Here is a 15,302-nt window from a genome sequence, read left to right as displayed (position 1 = left end):
AATCATTGCCAAACTGCCATTTGGAATAAGGAATAAAACACACCAGGACATGATATTACAGGAAAATAATTGACTTTGGGGTGGAAATTGTAACTCTTCTTCACATCATGCCACATCACACCAAACAATTGATGATTGTTTTTCTAAAACAGCATGCCCCTCAATGGTTTCTTTCAATAAAGATTAAATAGAATAGCACTATATGGTCTACGTTAAACCTGCAGAGTCTCATCAATGTAAAATTTATAAAGTTAGAAATACTAAAAAAGACAGTTTATAGTCTAGTAGAGAAAGAAAATAACTGAAATCAGGTACAATGGATATACAAGGATTGAACACTGAATAAAAATGACTGTTTACTAAACAGGGGCTTTTAATGTCTATAATAAGCTCAAAATGGTGGTCAGTATTGTATATAATGTGTTTTATTTTTCCCTTAGTGGATTATTTCCAAATACGTATTGTTTTTTTTTCCATTATCGGATATGCATTCCGAGGAGTTTCCCTCTCAACAAGCCAAATTTTGGGTGGATGTTATTTTAATGAACCTTCTATTCCTGGGTTGATAATTGCTGCCTTGTGCGACGTCTGTGCTGTGATTGTGTTATTTTTGTTTCAAACATTGTGGGCTGCAAATGTAGCATGTTCCAAAGCACGTCCGAATTTCCATTATTATTCAATTACTAATAATGCCATTTCGCAAACCTGCCAAGTGGCCTGAGACAGTGTGTGATTGGAAAACACTAATATCAAAAGTTGTGGCAAAACAACCAGAGACATCTGCATCCGAGGAACTCGGTGTCCACCAGCAGAGCTCATCAGCACCATCATTACCTGCAGTATTTTTAAACCCATGACACATTCGCTAATGTTGCAAAATCTTGCCTCAGCCTAGTTACTAAGTCCGAGCAGTTTCTTTGTGGGGTTTTGGTTTGTTGGTTGGTTTGAGACGCTGAGTTCTTTTCCTATTCTGTCTGACTTGACTTTCTGTACTTAAATATTCTGTCTTATTTCCATGGATTGTGGTTGGTATTCTGACCCTTACCTTTCTTTGACTCAGTAAACATGTACTAGGATCCCATCCCTTGCCTCATCTTCATCACACACCCAGATTCACCCATTTACTTATAGAGAAACATGCACAAAACCAGGGTTTATACTGAGTGATCCATAAGTTAATTAGGAAAGATGTGCCTGTGGTCATTTGTTTGCATATTCTTAATAGATCGTCCGCTCAGACTGGCCACACCCATAGTACAAATGCTGCAAAAAAGCTACAATTAGCACTTCTCTCAATGTAACCCGTCCCTATATTCTCAGCAAATAGTCAAAGGAAGACTTGCCAATGTATTATCTATAGTGTCAATGGTAACTGAATGCGTTAGGAGTTTGTGTGCCAGTGTGTGTAATACCTATAGTGGTGATAACAGTCCCGGCAAAGAAGAAGGAGCTGCTCAGATCCCATAAACTTGTCACATTGGACGAATTTCCAGAAGGGTTCACGCCCGCGCGAATGGCTGACATCACTTGCTGCAATCAGAGAACAAGAGAACATATTGTGCATTATAGGAACGATCTGGAGAAAAATGACACTTTATAGAAAATTCCTCTGACCTCAAAGGTAGCTAATCAGCCAGGATATGTTCGGGCCTAAGGGGTGTTTTCTTAATATATACTGATTTATAAATGTAGTGCCTAGCCCAAACTAGAGGACAATCAGGTCAGTTCTGGGCAGAATTCATCCCTCCCAATGATTGCAAATCTTCTCAAATGATCCTGTGGTGTGAAAAATCCAGTTTTAACCCCTCCAGTCTATTCACAGTCCAGTCCTGGCTGTGCAGATTTAAAATCTTGAACATATTTAATATGTTAAAGTGTAGCGAACATGGAGAACCAAGAAGAACCAAGCTGAACTGTCACTGAAATTCTTGTTTTGATCTGATGTCACATTTTTACATGAGAAAATTCTGCAAAAATCCCAGCTTCTGGAGAGGCCGTGTGCATAACCTGAAAGCGTGTGGTGATTTATTTTGCATAACTGTAGTATTATAGAGCAGTGTGATAGATGATGGAAGATTCAGGACAAAAAATCAGTGAAATCTGTTATTATATCCAGGGTCTGATATTTTCACCATTGGTTAAGATTGAAAAAATTATATAGTGTGACTTAGGCATAATGCTGAGTGTCATTTGTGACAAAATACGCTACCCACTACCCAGTTTTTGCTATTTATTAGAGTTATTCACCCTATTGATCAATTTCGACAGCCATTTTTTTTTTTTTTTGCTTGTTAAGTATGACAGCTTACCCATAACATACATTTAACTGAGGCTTAAATCATTTCACCTGTCTGTCATAGTACCACATTATCAGGAAATTACACTCAATGACAATTATATTGCACACACAGACACACCACCACCACCACACACAACTTATGCTGCATTGTAGATGGAACGGAAGACCGGACAGGGTCCACCATGGTTCATTTTCCCACAACATTCATAACATTCATAACTGAGTGTGTTTGTGTTTGGTTTAGTGGTTATCACATTTGTCTTGCACCTCCAGGGTCTGCCCTGTATGTGTGGTATTTCCGGGTACTCCGGTTTCCTCTCCAGTCCAAAGACATGTGTTGTAGGCTGCATGGCATATCTAAATTGTCCGTAGTGTGTGAGCGTGTGTGTGATTGTGCCCTGCGATGAGTCGGCACCCCATCCAGGGTGTCCCCTGCTTTGTGCCCCGAGTGATAGGCTCCAAGCTCACCCGTGACCCTGTGTAGGATAAGCTGTATGGAAAATGGATGGATAAATGACTCCAGGGAACCATCTCTCTCCATCTTTCTTGTACTTTCTCACTCTTTCATAAACATTTGCTAGGACTGCAGAGCCTGAGTATAGATGTATGGATGGACATGCTACACAAAAAAAAAAAAAAAAAAAAAAATCATTCAAAGTCGTGAATGGTGTCTAAGGAAGAGGCTGAGGCTAAGGCTGAGATTTTTTTTTTTTTAACACATTATCGGATAATTTGTCTGTATGTATCTTTTTGTAAGGGAACACATTGATCACAGCCATGCAGAAAAGTAAGTAACAGCATACACACACACACACACACATTGACAATTTTCTTAGATATACCTACCATATAGGTGTGGATACTCTCTCTCTCTCTCTCTCTCTCATATTTCTTGTTGTCCGGTGAGCTGTTATTCCATGATGCATATATTTCAATATAATTTACTGTAATTACACTATCTGCATTATGAGAATCTTTTTTTCTCATCAGTACCAGTGTACACTGTGAGTTATTACCATTTTTTTCCCAAGCACTTTTATTATATTTACTGTAAGGGTGGAACAGTATACAATAAAATATATTCCCAGGTCACCTTAAACTACTACTCCTTTAAAATGATGTAATGGACAAATTTATTTGACGGAATTTTTTTTTATAAGAGCACACATCTCACCAACCTTAGAATCCAATGTAAGTAATTATTAAGATCTTTCAAATGTTTTTTTTGCCTCACTTGATTATATCAATCAGTTTGACCTCTTGTTATAAGACACACACACACACACACACACACACACACACATGGTAAGGTTTCATTGTAGTCTTAATGTGCACACACTGGTCCCACACACACAAACAATTCTGCTTAGAAAACACCATTACTGTGAATATGTGAGTGCCATGTATAGCCTCTGGGTGTTTTCCTGACACACACACGCACATACATGCACACACACACACACACACACACACACAATCAACAGCATGTGAGTGTCATGGATATAGCCAGTCCATGCTATTGACTCTTATAGCATGTTGAATGAGACTGAAAGAGATAGAAGGAGAGCTGAGAGAAAGAAAACAGAGAGCAGTGTTGATTTTCTCTGCATGGCTGCTTTCATGTTTTTTTTTTTTTTAATCCTTATACTGACATGTTATCCGCATTTCAAAATGTGCACTCGCCTACACGCACCCTTAATTTTTCATCAAGATGCTGCATCAATATTTTCTCTTCTCTCTTCTCTTGCTTTCATTCTCATTTTCAATTTGCTTTCTGAAACCTTTACAAGCATGAAAAATACATCATTGTTGACAAAGCTTGGAAATAACAGAGAAAAGAAAAATGGAAACTGAACTGAAAATTATATCGTTAGGATGATATACGATCATATTGAATTCTGAAACAGTTATACCAATAGTGTCATGCTATACGTTTTTTTTTTTTTTTTTTTTAAGTATTGCTATTCCTTATTTTACTGTACAATACGTATAATGATAATAGAGTTAAAAAATGAAAAAATTAAGACTGGACTCCCGAGTGGCGCAACAGAAAACATCGTGCGAGATCAAATCTCGACAATCTGCCAGCCATCTGTGGCCAGGAGTCCAAGATGGGTGAGTGGGAGGGACAATGTTACTTTTTCCCCTGTCAATCAGAGTGACACTAACCAATCATGGGCATCTGTGAGCTCATGTATGTGAAAGAGGATAGATAGCACTTTCCTCTGGGTGTTTAGCTGCGTGTCTCAAAGGAAGCATGTGCTAGCTTTAACCATCCCTGACGCAATGGTTGGTAGCAGTCATGTGATAGGATGGAGATGGCTCGTGGGTGGAAATTGTTAAATAACAAAGTTGCAGGAAGTGTAGCTAGGGGTTGATTTTTTTTTTTTTAATTTCATTCCAATTATGGAAATCACAACCCACAATTATTAACGTTATATTTGCCATTGCAGTCTCATAGTCATTGGTCGCTTGAATTGAACAGATTTAATTCAAAATAATCCAAAAACAAATAGACCTATAAATAATTGTAATGTGCCTTAGACATGGGAAAGACTCAAGTGTGTAAAATTAGCATTTTCTTATTCTTAGAAATAGGTCAAATCTTGGGCAGGCAGGAACAAGCAAGAACAATCGGCAAGACTTCGCAATGAGACAAAATAATCAAGAACAGGTGTACACATTAGGTAACAGACCAATGACAGGACGGGGAGGAGACAAGCCAAAATTAAAAACAAAGCAAAAGGACATGAAATAAACTAGAGGGAGAATTTCGTGACATCAGTATCAACTTGGTCTGAGGAATTTAGTTTAAAGTTAAAGGGTTTCCTGGCTGTTATGATATTACTGTCATTGTGTTTTATTTTTGTATTTCATTTTACTCTGAGTCTCAGTGTGCCATGTTAGTATTTAATTCACAGTGTGCTTGATTTGATTCTGATTAGATTTGCTGTTTTTTTTCCCCCTCACATTTCCCCTGTTTCTTGTTTCATAACATAATGTGCAACATTCAGTCAGATATGATGCTGATCTCTTCCAAATATTAATAAATTAGGATTCCGATTCTCTTTGTCTTTCTTTCACTCTCCCCAAGGCTACAGCACTAGATTAACCAAGCTGAAGACGATGAAGATTGGTAATAAATGCTCTGTCTCTCTTTTCTCTTTCTCGTGGTGCTGGAGGAAGGTGACTGTTCCAATGCTGCAGGGCTTTCACTTCCTCCACCATCACTGCCATGTTTAATTACTCCCACTGAGCAGAAACAGCACAGCCATTTATCTTAGAAAAAGAGCAGTACCATGGGACGGATGAGATAGTTGTAGGCATGATTCCCACGGGATTTCAAGACGATATTTGATATTTGATATCACGACTTTTCTTTATCCATACCTCAGCTTTTCCTCAAGCCACTTATTGAAAAACTTTCTAATTAGAGAACATTCCCTCGTGGATGCCCTAAATATTTTCACTTCTCAAAAAAAAACAGTTTATCCCCCAGAACCCACGCTTGGTGCTTTGCACTAATGTTGTTAAAACTGCTATATAAGTACATTTGAATTGAATGAAATGAAATTAAATGTTTACTTGGGAAGATAATTGGAAAGGCCAGTTTTGTCAGGACATGAGTATACATATTGTATGTACGTGTGTGATTATGTGAGTGGTGGATCTGAGGTCCCTAAAATCATTAATATATCATCCGAGGGTTCCGGTGATGATCTTTCCCCAAAGCCTGGTCCTGATGTGAGCTGGATCTGTATGTGAGTGGATCAAACACTGGCTTACTGAGCAGTAAACTTATTTCCGAACCCAAGGGTTGCTTAACTGATATGAATTATGAATTTGCTAAGAATCAGCATTTCTACAAAGTGTACATCTGACATTTTATCACCTACCTGCTTATTCAGAACACGCAATGTACAGAAGTGATGGTTGTTGGTGCGAGACGGGCTGTTTTGAGTAATTCAGAAACTAAGTTTACACAGAATGGTGCAAAAAACAACAAAAAAACATCCAGCGAGCAGTAGCTCTAAGGAGAGAAGTCAGAGAATAATGGCCAGACTGGTTAAGCTGAAAGGAAGGCTACAGTAACGCAAATAACCACTCTTTACAACCATGGTAAACAGAAAAGCATCTCACATTCCACTATCTTGACATGGATGAGCAGAAGACCACATCGGATTCCACTTGTTTCAGCCAAGAACAGGAATCTGAGGCCGAAATGGGCACCAAATTTGGACAGTTGAAGAAAAAAATAAAGACCAGGTGACGTGTAAGATTACATAATTGTATTTAGATTACAAAACTGCAATTCTAGTAAAGTCAAGAACAAGTATAGATCTTAATCAGAGCCTGTTTACAGACATAATTTTACCAGGGTGTGTACAGTTATAGGACTACGTTCAGCGGGAGTGTGTAAATAACAGAAGTATGAAATGAAACATAACCTCCTGTGAACATGCAGCTGTTAGTTTTCTCAAAAATAACTCTTGACTCTTGAAAGGTTGACTTCCTAGAGCAATCTGTGGTTGTGAGCAGACTTCATAACATAAAATTGTCAATGATGTGGAAAAAAGGCTGATTTAATGCTCCCTGATGCAATTTTCATGCTCCCTGATGCAATTTTCAATTTTGAATTCGTCAGGATGTATATTATCGAATGTATATTATATGTCCTCGTTGTTTTTCGTCATAGGTGAATTTTAGTTGTAGCATAACCTAATTCATCCAACGAACTGATGTGTTCATATGCCTGAGATTAGTTTAGATGCCTCCTAGTGATTCTTCGAAGAAAATCCTGAGTAATCTCAGTCTAAGCTTAATCTTTCAAAAAGATAAGCCTTTTGTGACACCTGTCTATTCACCTGAGAATCTGACACTGCAGCCTCGCTTGTTTTTGCCTCACATGAAAAAGTTGAAAAACGATGAGATTTTTTACTGTAATGCAGCGAATGTTTTGTACAGGAACAGAATATGACAGTTGTTAAAGTGAGTCATTGCTCACTCTTGTCCCCCCCTGCTAACCGTGCCCTTTTTATTCCCCTTTGTGTCACAGTGTGGTGCTGAAAAGCCTGGCTTAAAATAAAGGAAATCAAAATAAAGCATTCAGAAGATGATAGATTTGCTGCTTACTCTTTTCATGTTTATCATTTCTCAATGCTGAATGAAAATATTCACAAATGGTTTTGTGTGATTCTTTGTTTCCAGAAATTTGCCTGAAAAACATCTTGGAAATTGCTCTTGCGAAGGCTTACTCTTAACCTCTGATATTTTTACTGCATGTTTGGCAGCACGGTCTTACTTAGGCACCAAGGTTAACTCTCATAAGAGGTCATTTCAGACACTTGTGACTGAATAGTGGACAAACGAACGCTCTGGGGAGTGAAGAAGGTATGAGGAGTCAATAATGGCCTCTGCCAGAGCTTAAGGCAATGATCAGAATTCATCTCTAATTTATCTCTAATAAATGGACTAACTGCCCACGAAAGATAAAGGGTTGGGGTTAGCACTTGTCCATTGGATAGAGAAAGACAGATAGAGAAAAAGAAATGGGAAGGAAGTAGAGTGGTCTAGTTGTAGGCTAGATGATATGATGGTGTTTTATACTCAGGGCCATGGTGGATCTGGAGACTATGTTGGGAACACTGGTGCAAAGCAGGACTACACTTTAGATGGGACACCAGTCAATCATACACGTGAATTCAGAAATTTAGCATAGACAATCAACCTACCAATATGTTATTGAGAGGTGGGAGGAAACCAGAGAACCAAAAGCAAACCCATGTGGATAAAAAAAAGACCTTGGAGCAGTGATGTGTCAGTACTCCCCACTGCACCAATGTAACACCCACCATCAATACAGTATATTTAATTAAACACAATATGCCATAACTGTTAAGACTGCAAGTGGCAAGAGCCTACCAGACCTACCAGACTTGGCAGTTATGTGAGAATCCATGTGCTGGAGATTTATTAACAACACTTGTTCACAATCTTGAATCAATCTCGACATCAAACAGGCCAAATAAACATAAACATAAAAACGTCAAAACCAACAGAGAAAATCTAAAGAATAGTCCAAACTAGGCAAGGGTCAGAAACATGACAAGGTAAATGCAGATATCAGGACGACTTCGCATTGACACTAGTGAGCTTTATGTGAACAGGAAATGGCTATGACAAGAGAAGAAGTGTCCAGGAATTCGGGTAATGGCATGTGGTAATGGTGATGGCATAGCGGATGTGAGACTTCCAGTATATATAATTGTTACAGCTTTCTTCCAGACAAATCTGTATTTTAACTAAAGTCATTTTGGTATTGGAAATTCTCATCCCAAAATAAATGTGAGAGACAGACGATGTTGTTGATCTAATCAAGCAACTGGAGGAAGCCAAAGGAGGAAGACAGACAGGAACAGACATAAATGCAATGTAAACCACTAGCTGTAGAATTTTAGAGGGAAAATTCACTATTTGCTATTAAAATTTCAATATCAGGTCTAAAATACACAGTTAGCACAACTTTCATCAAGTGGTTTCCATCAAAAACGTGTCAAATAGTAAAAAAAACTATCCTGTCTGGTTGCTGTCCTTGGTGCTGAAATCGACCTTACGGTTTGAACACTTTTGCTTTCTCCAGCACTTTCGTTCAATTCTTCTGTTTGTGAGATAAAAAATATAAAACAGCATGACTACACCACCGCGACATCTGTGTGTGTTTGTGTGTGTATTTTATTCCCTGGGAAGCTCAAAAGCACTATAATAGTAATAATTATAGCTACATTTGCATTGTGTAAAGTGTATAAGTGCGTGAGTTTCTTGCCTTACCTTCACTAACTCCTCCAGCTCGGTGGAGTTGACACAGGGGTGATCTATGAGAAACTGAAGCTTCTGGCTGAGGATGGCAAGTTTCTGCGAGTTCTCGTGAGGCTGCTCCAGGGCCTTGAACACCGTTGCTCCCATGATAAGGTAAAGGACGACCAGCAGGAAGACAGTGAGCACGGTTTTCCAGCGCATGACACTGATGCGCGGCTCAAAGTCATCCTGAGTGTTCAACACCACCGGCTTGGCAGAGAAAGACAGGCGGGGCTTGGAGTTGTGAGCAGCAGCTTTGGGGTCCAGAAGATCAGGAGCAGCCACTGAGTATTTAAAAAAAGAGATAAATGAATGGATGGATTTGTCTTTCCACTTTTCATTAATCCAGTGAAAATCTATATTCAACAACAGCTTATACAAATCTGTGAATATTAGCATCCTCTTCACTTTTAGGTAAAGAATAAAGCACATTGGAAGAAAGTGATAGGAAAATAATGAGTGACTTATTGATGAATGAAACATCCTATTTTTATCCATTTATAGTTGTTTTTAATGTTGTGGAACATCCACAATACACGTTAGTTCCTGTTATCATTAAATCATTGTTTCTCAATGTTACCAAGAAACCGCAAAGTATAAACTCCGACACTAATGTAAAACTGGAGACTCATTCCATAAATGTTTGGATGAAACCCCTTGAAATCCAAGTATCTGTGTGTTTATTAATCGATTAGGAATTGAATTAACATAGAATTAACATTAACTGATATAGAATTAACATTAATTGATAGGATATAGAACAGGATATAGATAAAGAATTAACATTAACTGATAGGAATTGTGTGTAAGAACAGGTTGTGAAGGGTTTAGAGCACTAAATGTTCTAAGAAAAGGAAAGAAAAAAAGAAGCTGCTGAATCAATTTGACATTTTACTGCACAGACCAGATCATTTAGGTCGATGCGAACCCTATAGAGATTAGTGTTATACCTCTTCTGACACACCATGCTGAGCTGCTGAGCTGAGGTGGTGTTAAATGAAGTAGAAATTTAAACTCTGCAGGGCTGTGCTCCTCCGAGACTGCACGGTGTAAAGCCAAGTGTATTTCAGGGCAGATTTTAGAGACAAATGAGAAGATGTTTAAATTGCAGAGGCTGCCAAGGAAATTTAATTATTTTTAATAGTCCACTATAAGGGCTTGTGTGCATATCAATAACCTGAGTGTCCTAAATTTTAGCTTTCTTTGAAATATTACTTGGGGGGAAAAAAAAGTCTGATAATCTTGCCATTTTTTGTTTGTGCTTTAGATGCTGTAGCAAACATGTCCTTGATTGACCAAACTTTTGTTCAAATTAGATGTTTACTCAATAAATAATTAAAAAAATATATTCAACCACTGTTTTAATTAGGGATGCATACCAATATGCATACTCATATTTGTAAAAAAAAAAAAAAAAGCTCCGATACTAACATGTGATGCCACCTGATGTTACATGATGTTAGCCTCGTGTACACTGTTGTGCTAATAAAGAGATAAAATGAAATAATCTGGACTTATTTCACAAATAATGATGGCAAATAAAACAAAGCAGAGTACAAACTGTGCTCTGCCAAAAGATCTCCCTACAATGCAAGTAACTTGATAAAACATGTTGAACTCCTTGTGCCAAGTTGTTATTGCTAACAGCACATGGCAGCAACCAGCAATGCAGGCTGGGCGAGAAAAAAAATCTACAGACAACACTTAGTGAGTGCAAAAAAAAAAAACGTTCTTACCCAGTATGTTGTTCTTGAAGATTAGCTGCTATTGGTCAGTGCTATAGAGGGATTCCGATGCAGTCAAAACAAAAAAATGCTTTACTTACTGAAAAGAAGTGCTTTTCTCGATCCAAGGCAACTAATGTAGCTAGCTTATGGACTTCAAATTAAATGATCTGGATCATCCTTGATTGATTGATTGATTAGTACTGCATAGGTTAATTATTTCAGAATCAGTATCAATGAGTACCAAAAAAGGGAAAATATGATATTGATGCATCGCTAGTTTTAACCATGGGTGGAGAAAGTACAGTGAAATTGTATTTAAGTAAACGTATGGTTACTTTGTTAAAATCTTACGCAATTAAACTTAGGAATGTGGAGGCAAAAATCTACTGAGTGAAAAATCAGAAAGTATCTAAATGTAAACAATTTCAAGTATTCGAGAGTAAAAAGCAAATATTTTTAACTGAGGAAAAGAGCTGAGCGCAGGTTCATCATGCTCGACAACGCATGACTAGCGAGTTCACTAAGTAATCAGGTATCGGGAAAATCCCATCGAAATTTAGCTTGCTAATTCTCTGATGCTTAGTTGCTTTTTTATGAATGAGTAATGAAATACAAAACTTAACTAGCTCATTTAACAAGCTACGTTACAAAACTAAACTGGCTAGCTAATGTAACAAACAAAGCTTAACTATCTAGTTCATTTAAGGAGCTAATTTACAAAATTTAACTAGCTAGCAAATTTTAATGAGAATTTTAATTTAGCTAGCTAAATTACAAAATTTGAAGTTAACTTAACATACTTTTCTTTAGCTCTTATATATACGAGTCTATATCTGATGGTGAATTTTAAAGGCAGATGTTTCGTTTTTACAAAAAAAATAAAAAGATAGAAAAAGATGAAAAATTTCTTGGTGTTTAAAATTTGTAAATGGTGTTTGAGTCTTGTGAATTTACTCGCGTAATTACATTTCAATAATACTTAAGTATAAATCATCCAAAATAGTACTATAGTAACAAAGTACAGCTACCTCTAATTTTAACCAATTTCACAATATTTTTAAGCTAGTTGTTTTTTTTTTGTTTTCTTTTTTTTTAAGTTTTTACTTTGTAAAGTTACTTCTGCATCAAACATGTTACACATCCACCCCTTTACCAAACCTATAGACATTTTTAAGTTGAATGTTAGATTAAATGAAATATGCAAATGTGCACTTGTATTAATATGACGATAAATGACCAAATTATTCATTGAAAATCATTTAAAGGATTGTGTCCATTTGTCCATTTGCAATGCATGGAAAGTCCACAAAAACCACAATTCACTACACACTTGGAGAGTTTTGCCATTTGGCAGTCCAAATGTGTAAATCCCATAATGCACTGCTTACAGGACACAACAGGAGTTCCTAAACATTTCGCAAAACGATTTGAATTTTAATCCCAAGCCTTGACCAGCGTACATTATTTATTCCAGATTTATAAACTAGAAGTTGTAAATCCATATTCAGTAATTGTTTGTTTGTTGTCTAGACATTGAATCAGAATCACTTGATGCTTTCGAGAAAGAAGCAGAAGTAGGTGGACAGAAAAGTTTTTTTTTTTTTTTTATTGCTGAACTCCTACACTAGTCAGGATAGCAAAAAAAAACACAGTATACAGTGACTTCCAGGAACATTTCAAAATATTAGCACAAAAATCCGGCTTCATAGTTCGACCGATACAATTAAACAAAAGAAGAGATTGTGTGTTTATCTCATGACACCAAACCCTACGACTGAGACCCATAATTTGGGAATCCATGAGGTTTCCGTTTGTTTGGAATAGGAAGCATATTCCTAACTCAATGTCTTTTAGAATCTGTTTCTTCTTAGAAATGGTTTACTTTGAGCTCAGATTGGAAAACGCTCTTTTCCAGGTTTCTTTAAGGCTTCCTTCAAAAGTGGGGAACCGAAGAACCCATAAAGGTTCTGGATTTTACCATTTCAAACACAGAGGGACATCCACGAAGAATATACAATCAATCTCTCTCTCTCTCTCTCTCACACACACACACACACACACACCAGCAGCTTGCAATTTACCATTTATTCATTAATTCTCATGCAGCATACAGATTTATTCATCTGTTTCAGAAAATATAGTGTTACTTTTGACTTTTGGATGTTAGAAAGGAGCCTCACTGTAAGTACAATGATAGTAATATTTCCAATTGAAAAAAAATATGTAGCCTAATGGTGAAAAAATTACATTAGAAATATATATATATATATATATATATATATATATATATATATATATATATATATATATACATATATACACACACACACACACACACACACACACATACACACACATCTTAATATATAATGCCTGCACCATGGCATTGCACCATAGAGTTGTGAGGTGATTTTTAAATCTCTCTATTATAATAATAATAATGATAATAATAATAATAAAATTTCCGAATAAATAAATAAATAAATAAATAAACTCCACTAGCTACTTACTTCTTTAATTCCCAATCCCAGATGGTTGCTTTCCTTCATCAGCAGACTTTCCGGTGTGCTCAGCGGATCACTTCTCCCTTTTCCGTTAATATTTCCGTTCAGCTCGCGGCTGTAGCGCGCGCCGTCTTCTGAATCCCGTCTCTCTGCGCGCGCCGGTTTATGCTCTCGCTGAAACGTTATTACCCGGAACAGCGTGTCCGAGAGAAAACACATCCCCCTCTTATTTTATTTATTTATTTCTTTTTAAAGACGTGCTCCAGCTCGTTTTCCGCGCATCTCTCCTACCGGTGGTGGTGGTGGTGGTTGTTGTTGTTGTTGTTGTGGCGCGCGGGCGCTTATCTGAAGTAGCGAACGCGCTGAACTGATTCCGAACAGACGCGCGAGGCCAAAGGAGAAGGCAGGCAGGCAGGCAGGCGCGCGCGCGCTCGCGCACGCACGCGCGCGTACACGTCCCCCTCAGTCTCCGTGTTACAGTCAAGTCAGTGTGAAACATACAGCTAGTTAGAAAACATGTGTGTTATAATGATCATATAAATGATGGGGGATCTTCTAGATCAATAGTCATCAACCCTGTTCATGGAGATCTACAGTAACTTCATGAAACAAATGATCATATCCATGATGGGGGATCTTCTAGATCAGTGGTCACCAACCCTGTTCCTGGAGATCTACAGTAACTTCATGAAACAAATGATCATATCCACGATGGGGGATCTTCTAGATCAGTGGTCACCAACCCTGTTCCTGGAGATCTACAGTAACTTCCTGAAACAAATGATCACATCCACGATGGGGGATCTTCTAGATCAGTGGTCACCAACCCTGTTCCTGGAGATCTACAGTAACTTCATGAAACAAATGATCATATCCACGATGGGGGATCTTCTAGATCACTAGTCACCAACCCTGTTCCTGGAGATCTACAGTAACTTCATGAAACAAATGATCATATCCACGATGGGGGATCTTCTAGATCAATGGTCACCAACCCTGTTCCTGGAGATCTACAGTAACTTCATGAAACAAATGATCATATCCACGATGGGGGATCTTCTAGATCAATAGTCACCAACCCTGTTCCTGGAGATCTACAGTAACTTCCTGAAACAAATGATCATATCCACGATGGGGGATCTTCTAGATCAATAGTCACCAACCCTGTTCCTGGAGATCTACAGTAACTTCCTGAAACAAATGATCATATCCACGATGGGGGATCTTCTAGATCAGTGGTCACCAACCCTGTTCCTGGAGATCTACAGTAACTTCCTGAAACAAATGATCATATCCACGATGGGGGATCTTCTAGATCAGTGGTCACCAACCCTGTTCCTGGAGATCTACAGTAACTTCCTGAAACAAATGATCACATCCACGATGGGGGATCTTCTAGATCAATAGTCACCAACCCTGTTCCTGGAGATCTACAGTAACTTCATGAAACAAATGATCATATCCACGATGGGGGATCTTCTAGATCAGTGGTCACCAACCCTGTTCCTGGAGATCTACAGTAACTTCCTGAAACAAATGATCATATCCACGATGGGGGATCTTCTAGATCAGTGGTCACCAACCCTGTTCCTGGAGATCTACAGTAACTTCCTGAAACAAATGATCACATGCATGATGGGGATCTTCTAGATCAGTGGTCACCAACCCTGTTCCTGAAGATCTACAGTACCTTCCTGAAGACTTTATCGCCAACCATAATCGTGGTGATGATCTAAAGCAGGTGTGTTAGATTTTGGTTGGAGATGAAACCTGCAGGAAGGTAGATCTCAAGGAAGAAGGTTGGTGACTGCTGTTCTAGATTATTCTTTATGAGGAACTTTTTTGCAGCCCCCACAAGAACACCCTTTCGCAGCGTCTAGCGTCACAATTTCACAGGTCCAGGGTTCGATCCTGAAC

At 38.0% G+C, this 15,302-nt stretch overlaps 1 protein-coding gene across 1 annotated transcript in view; it reads right to left on the bottom strand.

Annotated features, from left to right (window-relative positions):
• kcnk2b (potassium channel, subfamily K, member 2b) overlaps window positions 1-13,814 on the bottom strand; it is a 31,147-nt gene extending 17,333 nt beyond the window's left edge. Inside the window, exons 1-3 of the mRNA XM_034301908.2 lie at window positions 13,392-13,814; window positions 9,128-9,438; window positions 1,413-1,530 (exon numbers count right to left, since the gene is read on the bottom strand). Of these exons, the coding sequence (XP_034157799.1) occupies window positions 1,413-1,530; window positions 9,128-9,438; window position 13,392 (430 nt within the window). The 5' untranslated portion in view covers window positions 13,393-13,814. The remainder of the gene's footprint in view (window positions 1-1,412; window positions 1,531-9,127; window positions 9,439-13,391) is intronic.
• Window positions 13,815-15,302: the final 1,488 nt, after the last annotated feature.

The sequence above is a fragment of the Pangasianodon hypophthalmus genome, chromosome 30 (genome assembly GCF_027358585.1).
Source record: "Pangasianodon hypophthalmus isolate fPanHyp1 chromosome 30, fPanHyp1.pri, whole genome shotgun sequence".
In the NCBI taxonomy this organism is placed as follows: domain Eukaryota; kingdom Metazoa; phylum Chordata; class Actinopteri; order Siluriformes; family Pangasiidae; genus Pangasianodon; species Pangasianodon hypophthalmus.
This window is presented reverse-complemented; position numbering and strand designations above follow the sequence as displayed.